The sequence below is a fragment of the Boleophthalmus pectinirostris genome, unplaced genomic scaffold (assembly GCF_026225935.1).
Source record: "Boleophthalmus pectinirostris isolate CB_2022bp ecotype Guang Dong unplaced genomic scaffold, ASM2622593v1 HiC_scaffold_14, whole genome shotgun sequence".
NCBI classification, from domain to species: Eukaryota; Metazoa; Chordata; class Actinopteri; order Gobiiformes; family Gobiidae; genus Boleophthalmus; species Boleophthalmus pectinirostris.
Window position 1 is genome coordinate 32,216,135 of NW_026571047.1, and position 11,591 is coordinate 32,227,725.

An 11,591-nucleotide genomic window follows, 5' to 3' on the forward strand; every position below is an offset into this window, starting at 1 on the left:
TACATGTGATATATTACATTATAGAAGTTCATTTATGTATACACCATGCTGTAATGCTGTTGTTTTATAAAGCATGCGTAGAATCTATCTTACGCTATGGCATGTCAACATGGTTTGGTGACCTGTCAGTCAAACTTAAAGCACAGATTTTTACCTTGACTAAAAGAGCAGGTAAAATAATGGGTGTGGCCCCAAGCTCACTTCAGCACATTTTTGAGGAGACTGTGAGGAAGCTCGGCAGGAAGGTGATCAATGACCCAACCCATGTTCTTCACAGTCAGTTTGAGTTGATGTCGTCAGGCAGAAGGTTCAGGTCCCAAACTGTAAACTGAACAGATTCAAACATTCTTTTGTGCCATTAGCTGTTAAACTGCTAAACTCAGATAGTGCAGTTAAAAAATAATTATAAAAGGCTTAGGGATTGTGCAATCAAAACTGCACATAGGTGTAGGGAATGTGCAATTAAAGCTACACATAGGCTTAAGGAATGTGCAATAATTAAATCTGCACATAGGCTTAGGGAATGTGCAATAATTATAACTAAATCTGCACATAGGCTTAGGGAATGTGCAATAATTATAACTAAAACTGCACATAGGCTTAGGGAATGTGCAATAATTATAACTAAATCTGCACATAGGCTTAGGGAATGTGCAATAATTATAACTAAAACTGCACATAGGCTTAGGAATTGCAATAATATAACTAAAACTGCACATAGCTTAGGGAATGTGCAATAATTATAACTAAAACTGCACATAGGCTAAGGGAATGTGCAATAATTATAACTAAAACTGCACATAGGCTTAGGGAATGTGCAATAATTAATAGAACAGAAGAATGCAAGGGTTTGCCTGTTAAGGATAATTTAAGGGTCTTGTTGGTGCATCACTCGTGGTCATACTGGTCTCATATTTACTTTGTTTTATGGTGTTTGTTTATGTGCTGCTTTGTGTTGTGTCGTCCTGTTTTTTGATAAAACATGTGACCCCCTGTCCCAAGACAAATTTCTCCCATGGGAGACAATAAAGGATTATTTTTATCTTATCTTATCTTATCTTACAGAACACCAGCAGGGGGCGCATTTACTCCTGCTTTCATCATTTCCTGGGTGCTTTAACTCTTCTCTTTTTTCTTCTTTGTCTCAGTTCAACACGTCCCTCCCTCTCCAGACGATGCTGATGTGCTGGGGGCCGTACGTGCTCATGTGTGTGATCGCCTGCTTCACCGACGTCACCGTCATCTCGCCTAAAATCAGAATGGTACGTCGCTCTCTCGCGGTCTGTGTCCAAAAGAACGTTCAGGAAAAATATCCAGAACTTTTCCCCCTTATCGTGTGCGGAGAAGGTTTATTATCTGGGCCTGTGAGGAGCAGAGACGACGATTATCACTGTTTCTGCTTCTGCTGCTGTTTCTCCTTTATAATTACAAAAAGAGTGAAATGTCTTGCCAAAAGACACAATGGAAAAACATGGCAGTGGGTCCAGTAATGATAAAGGAAAAATTCACACATTGGAGTTTTTTTTGCGTGAGTCTTAAAAAGGTATAATTTAATCCATTATTAATTCCTCTCTCTTTCTTTCTTTCTCTCTTTCTCTGTCTCTTTCTCTCTGTGTCTCTCTCTTCCTCTCTCTCTGTCTTTCTTTCTCTCTCTCTTTCTTTGTCTCTCCCTTTGTCTCTGTCTCTCTTTCTTTTTTCTTTCTTACTCTCTCTTTATCCTTCTCTCTCTCACACCTTTCGCTTTCTCTTCTTTCTCCCTTCCTTTTTCTTTCATTCTTTCTCTCCTGTTTCTCTCTCTGTCTCTGTTTCTTTCTTTCTATTTCACTTTCTCTCTCTTTCTTTCTCCTCTCTCCCTCTCTGTCTGTCTTTCTCTCTCTCTTTCACTTTCTCTCTCTTTCTTTCTCCTCTCTCCCTCTCTGTCTGTCTTTCTCTCTCTCTTTCTATTTCTCTCTTTATCCTTCTCTCTTCCTCTCTCTTTCTTTCTTTCTTTCTCTCTTTCTCTATGTCTCTTTCTCTCTGTGTCTCTCTCTTCCTCTCTCTCTGTCTTTCTTTCTCTCTCTCTTTCTCTGTCTCTCCCTTTGTCTCTGTCTTTCTCGTTCTCTCTGTCTCTCTTTCTTTCTGTCTTTCTTTCTCTCTCTTTGTATTTCTCTCTCTCTTTCTTTTTTCTTACTCTTCTCTCTTCCTACTTCTCTCTCTCTGTCTCTCTTTCTGTCTCTTTCATTCTTTGTGTCTCTCCCTTTCTAATTCTCTCTTTCTGTCGCTCTCTCTCTCTTTTCCCTCTCCCCCTTTCTCTTTTTTTCTTTCTTCCTCTTCTCTCTCTTTCTATTTCTCTCTCTTTCTGTGTCTCTCTCTTCCTTCCTCTATCTCTCTTTCCCTGTCTCTCTTTTTTCTTTCCTTCTTTCTTTCTTTTTTCTCTCTCTCTTTGTCTTCCTCTGTCTCTTTCTTTCTGTCCCCCTGTGTCTGTCTTTCTCTCTCTTGCTCTCTTTTTCTCTCCTCTCTCTCTCTCTCTCTCTCTCTCTCTCTCTCTCTCTCTCTCTCTCTATCTTTCTCTCCTCTCTCTCACTCTTTCTCTCTCTCTTACTCTCTCTTTATCCTTCTCTCTCTCACACCTTCTTTCTCTTCTTTCTCTCTTCCTTTTTCTTTCATTCTTTCTCTCCTGTTTCTCTCTCTGTTTCTTTCTATTTCACTTTCTCTCTCTTTCTTTCTCCTCTCTCCCTTTCTCTTTTTTCTTTCTTCCTCTTCTCTCTCTTTCTATTTCTCTCTCTTTCTGTGTCTCTCTCTTTCTTCCTCTTTCTCTCTTTCCCTGTTTCTCTTTTTCTGTCTTTCTTTCTTTCTTTCTCTCTCTCTTTCTATTTTACTTTCTCTCTCTGTGTCTTTCTCTTCCTCTGTCTCTTTGTTTCTGTCTCCCTGTGTTTGCCTTTCTCTCTCTTGCTCTCTTTTTCTCTCCTCTCTCTTTATCTTTCTCTCCTCTCTCTCTTTCTTTTTTCTTTCTTACTCTCTCTTTATCCTTCTCTCTCTCACCTTCTTTCGCTTTCTCTTCTTTCTCCCTTCCTTTTTTTTCATTCTTTCTCTCCTATTTCTCTCTCTGTCTCTGTTTCTTTATTTCTATTTCACTTTCTCTCTCTTTCTTTCTCCTCTCTCCCTCTCTGTCTCTCTTTCACTCTTTCTCTTTCTATTCCTCTCTTTATCCTTCTCTCTTTCTTTCCCTCTTTTTTCGTTTTTACCCAGGCTCTTCCGGTCATCGCCAAAACCAACCCGATCTTTAACGCTCTCATCTACTCTTTCCACAACGAGTATTATCGTCCTGGAGTCTGGAACTTTCTGACGGGACAGAAGATCCCCGAGGCTGTGGAGGGAAAGAAAGGAAAATGAAAAGACGAGAAGATGAGAGGATGAAGCGATGAAGCGATGAAGAGTTGTGTTGTGTGTATTATACTCTGTTAGTGTTGGACTCAAAGCAGAACTCAGACACTCGTTTTTCATGTTACACTTTAACGTCGTCAAACTCCAACTGTTTAGTGTTTTTCGTGATGGAAACGGTTTAAAATAATAATAATGATATTAACACTGATGCCTTTAATAATGTCTTACGTTTGTATTGTCCTTACTGTGACCCGTGGCCACAGCTGCCCCGGGACAGACTGACAAAAGCGCCGTCAATCCCTCCAACTACTGCTAATCTCACATTCCCGGTAGAAAAAGTAGAGTGACGTGTCTTGCTCGAAGACACGACACCAGCATGCTTTCGTCGGGCTTTTGTACGGAAGCCGAGAGGGGTCACGACGAACGCGAACGCCGCAACAAATACAAATGCGACGACACAACAAAAAGCCACAACACGCCAAAAAAAAGCCACAACGGAAATGACCGCGGGACTCTGTTTTAATGCAAACGCCGCAACAAATGCAAACGCCACAACAGAAACGCAAATGTCGCAACACATTAAAAAGCCACAACACTAATACAAAAGCCACAGCACATTAAAAAGCCACAACACACCAAAAAAAGCCACAACACACCAAAAAAAGCCACAACAGAAATGACAGCGGGACTCTATTTTAATGCAAATGCCGCAACAAATACAAACACCACCACACAAACGCAAATGCCACAACACATTAAAAAGCCACAACACATTAAAAAGCCACAACGGAAGTGACCGCGGGACTCTATTTTCTGACGGACCGATCAAGCGGCAAGTGAAGAAGAAGAACTACAACGTGAAAAGTAAAGGAACGGAGAAGTTGGAAACGTAAGTAAAAGTAATTTATTGTTTTATCATTATTCGTTTCACGTTGTAGTTCTTCTTCTTCACTTGCCGCTTGATCGGTCCGTCGGAAAATAGAGTCCCGCGGTCACTTCCGTTGTGGCTTTTTGATGTGTTGCGGCATTTGCGTTTGTGTTGTGGCGTTTGTATTTGTTGCGGCGTTTGCATTAAAACAGAGTCCCGCGGTCATTTCCGTTGTGGCTTTTTTTTGGTTTGTTGTGGCTTTTTGTTGTGTTGTCGCATTTGTATTTGTTGTGGCGTCTTGCGTTCGTTGTTGAATTTTATCAAGGGGAAAGATGTTATTGTTCTTCTTCCTACAGGATTTGGGGCCTTACATATGTCACGACTAAACAGCAGTGATTGGTTAAAAAAAAAAGTACCTGCCTACTGTCGAGCGAACGAATCCTAATGCTTAGAGGTCAGACGGTTTCCAGGAATGTTGTGCTGAATAACAAAAGTTTGCAGGGTTCCCACGGTCATGGAAATCCAGGAAATGACATGGAAATTGAAATTGTAATTTTCTAGGCCTGGAAACATCATGAAAATTTTGTAAATTCAATGAAAGTTTTGGAAAAGTCATGGAATTTTAGTATCTCTTTCACGCAACTCCAGCGTTCTGTTAAGTTCTCATGAGGCTATTACGATTATTTCTGAACACTTTTTGCGTCTTTTGTTTAAAAGAGACGACAATAAATGCACTGACAGGATTTTGAATGTTAAAAAACTATAATCCCAAACTATAAAGTGAGTAGAAAAGGTTATCATTTCATCTTTAGCCCTAAAAGTCTGATCCAATTCTACACAAAAGTCATGGAAAATTCACTTTAGGTTGTGAAAAAGTCATGGAAACGTTTTAAAATTTCGTCAGTGAAAAAAAGTGGGAACCCTGGATTTGTTTAATTACGGCCGATTGCTATTGTACTTTTATGTTTTAGAGGCGTCTAACTGTACACAAAGACTCGCCCTCTTGCTTATAATCATCTCGATTTCTTGCGGTCGCTAAAATTCGTTGCTCTCTGGCGTTTTTGTTTTGTAAAGGAAAAAGGTTGGAGACTCCTGATCCTCACACTTCGCTGCAGTTACATGAAAACTTGAAAAACGGTGCTTTTCTCCGCGGTGCGTTTGTCATGATCACAGATGTTTGTAGTTACACTGAAGGACAGAGAAGTCAAACCTCAAAGTGTTAAAATACTAGACCGAAAAGATGAAAAAGTTCCTGAGTTCTGCTTTAACGTTCGCCGTAGGCCTCACACTGGACACATGTACCACCAAGTCTGTTTAGAATCATCAAAACAAAGTGTCTTTTTCTGTACAAATAATATGAATAAACACGTTTGTATAACTGGAGATTTGGTACTGGTATTTTTATTTTTTTTTTCCCAAAGGTTTAGAGTTTGCATTTCTTTTTTGGTGTGGGCCACATTGACAAAATTACACTTTTATATTACACAAATTTGACTCTTTTGAGCTTTAAGGCCCCGTTTACTTATACACAGGTATTTTTAAAAACAGATATTTCCCTTCGTTTGTATCCATCATTTACACCAAGGGTCATAAAAGTCAATTAAAAGATTACATATGAAGTATTTATATTTATATTTAAATGATTATTTACATTTGCTGCAGTGACACGTGCAGAGTTCGGTAGTGCAGTTAAAGGTTGTATAGAGGATTTTCCAAGGAACGAGAAATCCAGCGACTTTGTCCTTTTTCAAATGTTGCGCATGCGTGAAACCACCCCCCCTCCCCTACAGCTCCTACGTAGAAACGCCTCCTCCCTCCTCTCCTCCTTACGCCAGAAACAGGTTTGTTTACAGCCGGTGAGCTGCACATGACTTGTAAACAACTAACTACAGTGTTGGTTAGGCAAGACGGAGAAGTGAGGGAGCGGGTGTGCGGACATTTCGTTCGCGGACGAGAAGTGAGGAGCGAGGAGAGGGGAGCGGTGTGCGGAGATTCCGTGCCCGGAGAAGTGAGGAGCAGGGGGAAGAGCGGATCGGGCAGCGGGGACAGGAGCAGGAAAGGGGTGCAGAGAAGGTTGCGCGGAGATTCAGTGCGAATGAACTAGCTACAACACGCAGCAGCAAGTGGACTCTTTCTTTGCCTTGAAAATTACGTTTTCAGACATAGGATATCGCTTTCGTGTCCTGAAAAATGTTTGTCTCGCTCTTGGAAATAAAGTACGTTTCCATAATAAGCAGAAGTTTCCTGTCCAGGAGTAATTTGTGGACCAGTGCGTCAGTCTTTAGACCCTGCGTCTGCTTCAGTTGCGCCATCGCTGGAATGAATCAAGAATCACCTTAGTTTTGGCTTCGCTGCTTTTCCCCTTGTCTTCTTCTTTCAGCGACCTCAAAAACGGACTTTCTTTTGCGGCGAACTGCTCCTGGATTCTTGTCGCCCATTGCAACAAACTTTGTGCAAACTGCGAGGAAGATATAGGTAAAAAAAGCCGCTAAGAACTGTTGCGTTGGTGGAGTAAACAGCGTCTGTGCGTCTTGCGTCTGTGGACTGTGTGACAGTCGTACGTAAACCACGTAACCGGCGGCGCAGGCAGGTCAGTTACGCTAGAAACGTAGGGAGTTTGATTGACAGCCTGTCAGCTCACAGATAACGAGGCAGTGTCGTTATCTATTGGCAAATGTTTAGCCCCACCACGTCCAGAGTTGATGAATTTTTATTCTCTTTTTTTTGGTCATCATAATTACAAGGCTACTGCATCTCTATAATCTATCATTGACAATTTGAAACAAAAAAAACAAAAACAAAAATCCTCCATACAACCTTTAAGGAAAGAAAAATGACTCGTGTTAAAGTACAAAAACGTGACAGAGTTTTCAAAGAACAGTGGACGTGGATGATTTTTTTGTTCAGTTTAAGGAGCGTGCAGTTTGTCTGATCTGTAAAGAAAGTGTGGCGGTTTTCGAAGAATATAATCTGCGTCGTCAGGGTCAAACTATTCTGTTATACGACCGACCCCGACCCCCATCACAGTCAGGAGTCAGAATGTGGCCCACAGAGGAAAAAAGTTTGGTGAGTCCTGATTCACACACAAACGGCAAATTTGCCTCTGAATCTTTGAAAAACTCCAGAGCTCAGGCGGAGATTCTGGAAAACTACAGTTTGGTGTTTGAGTGTAAAGTGAGATAAATGATGATGATGATGATGATGATGAAGCATCAGAGCAACAGTCACATTTCTTCTGCTGAAACACTTTTCATGTGTTTCATTTGCACACACTGATGTTTCATATTCATGACCAGAAACCAATGAGGCTCGGAGATTAGAGATTTACCACTTCTTTAACAGATCTGTGACGCACGTTTTTCCAGGTGTTTTTGAGTAAAACTTTCAACTGTAATGTGTGTTCATACCAGTTTGTCAAAGTCTGATCCCGTCAGGTCTCAGAAGCTCAGCGGGTCTGGGCCTGGTCAGGACTTGGATGGAGACACTTGGAAAATCAGGAGCCACAGGAGGCACCAGTGGCAAAAACTGTCATTGTGTCCTTAGGCAAGACACTTCACCCACATTGCCCAGTGTGAAAGTGGAGTGTGTGTGAGTGTTGGTGGTGCAGACTGACAGCCTCTCTTCCGTCAGTCAGAATGTGGAGTGAATGAATAATGCTCTGTGAAGCACTTTGGGTGTCTTGAAAGGCGCTAAACAAATGCAATGATTAATTAATACAATTAATCAAAAAATAAATGGAATCTAATCAAGGCTTCGCCCACAGGTTTGGTGCAGTTATGACGGTGCTTGATGTTGTATTTATGCAGGTCGATTTAATGAAAACTTTTTTGAAAGCGATGCATTGTGCAAGATGTTATTTTGGAAAACAGTGGAGAGAGGGAAATATTTGTTCCTCAACATACTCGACTCTGTGTAAACGTAGCCTAAGTCCTGTTATAATGTTGTTTCCTCCTCAAAAACAGACCTGGACGTGTGTTTTGTTTCATTCACATGTTTGAGTGACTCTTGTCATGAAGCTGTAGTTTTGAAGTGAGCAGCTCCTTTTACCTTCAGTTCAGGAGAGACTGGAGATTCCAGGTAGCATCAGTGACACAGATAGAACATGCATAAAGTCTATTTGAGACCTGAACCTTCAACCTCGTCGCTCAGGGGCCGTGGTTAAGCACATTAAGTGACATAACTTCTAGGGACCGTGTTAAATCTGTTTCATTATTATCACGCTCTCTCTGCAGACCTCACCTGACTCGACAGGAGATTAAAGCTGCACTGTGTCACTTTTTTTTTTTTTCTTTGCTTGTTTCTATGAATACCTCAATGTTCAGCCTGGAATGTTCCACAGTGTGACTTTAAACAGCTCTACTTTACATTTATTCAATTACAGGTGGTTTTTATAGCTCAAAAATACCCAGAGAAACTCAATTCTGACTGTGAGCGGGGTCGCCTCTCCACAGATCTGACCTGGAACTTGGACTGGTTTGGTCTGTGTGAAGGTAGAAAGGTTTAATGCCACACTGCGGAACATCTCCATCACACAATTTACCTTTAAAAATGCATATGTGAGGTTAGATTTCAGATTTTACTAAAAGGTTCATCTAGTTTTGTTTTTTTTTTTTTTTTTTACAATTATAAGTTTACAATTTTACTTACTGGTTGTTCAAGTAATTCCATCGCTGTTACCTAGCAACCATAATGTAAACAAGAGTCTAATTTTACACAGTAATTAGTGACTGGACTGATATAAACACAGGAAGACACTTTTATTTTTATACTTTTATTTATCAATTATCAATAAATTTATATTTAAATTGACAGAAAAAAAAATGCATTTGTTGTGTGTAAATTGTCTCTGCAGTTTGGACTAAACAAGAGCTAAACCAGAACTAGTCCAAGACATTTAACGACTAAACAGGGGCTAAACTTGGACTAAACTTGGACTAAACCACGTCTAAACTAGAACTAACCCAAGACAAATGAGGGACTAAAGAGGGACTAAACCAGATCTACACTAGCATTAAACCAAGATTTATGAGGGCACTAAACTTGGACTAAATCAGGTCTAAACCAGGTTGAAACTAAAATTAACCTAAGACAAATGAGAGATTAAACAGGGACTAATCTTGGACTAAACCAGGTCTAAACCAAGACATTCAGGGACTTAACTTGGACTAAACCGTGTGTAAACCAGAACCAAACCAAAACAACGAAGGACTAAACAGGGACTAAACCAGGCCTAAACTTGAACCAACCCAGGACAGTGGAAGACTAAACTTGAACCATTGAGGGACTAAACAAGGACTAGAATTGGACTAAACAAGGACTAGAATTGGACTAAACAAGGACTAGAATTGGACTAAACCAGGTCTAAACTAGAACTAACCCAAGAGCAATGAGGGAATAAACAGGGACTAAACTTGGACAAAACAAGGTTGAAAGTAGAACCAAGACATTAAAGGACTAAACTTGGACTAAACCAAGTCTAAATTAAAACTAACCCAAGACCACTGAGGGATTAAACAGGGACTAAACTTGGACTAAATCAGATCCACACTAGAAATAAACCAAGATTTATGAGGGAACTAAACTTGGACTAACCCAAGACAATAAAGGACTAAACTTGGACTAAACCACATCTAAACTAGAACTAATAGAACTAACCCAACACAGTGAAGGACTAAACAGGGACTAAACCAGGTCTAAACTAGAACTAAACCAAGACAGTGAAGGACTAAACTCGGATAAACTTGGCCTAAACAAGGGCTAAACTAGAACTAAACCAAGACTGTGAAGGACTGAACAGGGACTAAACAGGGGCTAAACCAGGTCTAAACTAGAACTAAGACAAATGAGGGACTAAACAGGGACTATACTTGGACTAAACCCGGTCTAAACCGAGCCGTACTTTTCTATGTTCTCGTTCTAATCCAGCGTCCGTCTTGTCTCAGTTCCTGGTCCAGAGTCGCTCTGAGATTAGCGTCTCTTCTCTGAATCCACACACTCTATTTCAGACACGGGTTTAAAAAGAGAAAGTGGGACAGAGGGAGGGTCACCTGCCCGTCACCGCGGACACTAGACTTTCCATGAATGTTCCACAGTACAGCATTAAACGTATCTCTCTAACACGATGACTCTTTACCTTTTGATTTGTTTGTGTTGTGATTTTAATGTATTTCTTATTCTGTAAAGCAAAGCAAGTAACACCATCTCCATGGAGACAAGCAGATGGCGCCGTAACAGACCCCTGATCAGAAAAGTTACATAATCCACCTTTAAAATCATATGTTTGTTTATATGTACCTGTGTTATATTTGTTTAAATATAACACAGGTAAATCTGGCTAAACATAGGACAAAGGCAGTAAATAGTGGCAAAAAGATACAATTCTTGGTAACACTTTATAATAACTACACCTTATTTAGCCTTAATAAAGCATGAACAAAGGCTTAATTAATAATGAACAAAGGCTTAATTAATAATGATTCATGCTTAGTAACTCCTTAAATACTACCCTAATTCGCACTTGCACTTAATTTGCCTGTGCTGTAAATAGTTACTCATAATTATTTCATACTTAATTACTCATGAACTAACAATTTGAGCATTTATTAATCATTAGTAAACTATGAGAGAAAGATTTACTAATAATACAATACAATGTTAATTCAGGCAGCTGTTATCTGTTAGTTAAGTCTTTTTGAGAGCTTTTCTCAAGTGAAGACAAATTATGCTTTATTAAGCATTTACTAAGAGTGAATCATTATTAATTAAATCTTTGTTCATTATTAGTTAAGTCTTTGTTCATGCTTTATTAAGGCTAAGTAAGGTGTAGTTATTATAAAGTGTTACCCAATTCTTTATTTTAGTTCATATTAAAAGAGTTCATTTTACACATTTTAAAAAAGTATATTCAAAAAGGTGCTGTAGTATATTTCCTTCAGATCCAAAGTGCAAAAAAAGTACAATATCATACTTTGCGAGAGAACTTGAGATTTACGAGACAATATCAAGAGAATTAAGACAATTTCAAGAGAATGTGAGAGCAGAAACGAACAGCAGCAGCGTAATCTGCCACTCAGACATACACCGACGACCACACACGCCGTCCAACGCCACCACCTCCAAACAAAGGCTACGTTCAGACTGCAGGGCTTAATGCTCAATTCCGATTTTTTTGTGAAATGTGATGTTTTTGCGAGGTCGTTCACATTTCCAGTTAAATGTGACTTGTATGTGACTCCAGTGTGAACAGTAAACGGCCCAAAAGTGTCCCACATGTGACACTGGAGACACGACGACGTCAACCGCAGCGAGCGTCTCTGTGTTTACGGAAGTTGTCCAAACATGGACGCAGCATCGAGCACCT

At 40.0% G+C, this 11,591-nt stretch overlaps 1 protein-coding gene across 1 annotated transcript in view; it reads left to right on the forward strand.

Annotated features, from left to right (window-relative positions):
* rgrb (retinal G protein coupled receptor b) overlaps positions 1 to 4,298 on the forward strand; it is a 15,522-nt gene extending 11,224 nt beyond the window's left edge. The window contains exons 7-8 of the mRNA XM_055150627.1: positions 1,149 to 1,262; positions 3,229 to 4,298. Of these exons, the coding sequence (XP_055006602.1) occupies positions 1,149 to 1,262; positions 3,229 to 3,372 (258 nt within the window). The 3' untranslated portion in view covers positions 3,373 to 4,298. The remainder of the gene's footprint in view (positions 1 to 1,148; positions 1,263 to 3,228) is intronic.
* Positions 4,299 to 11,591: the final 7,293 nt, after the last annotated feature.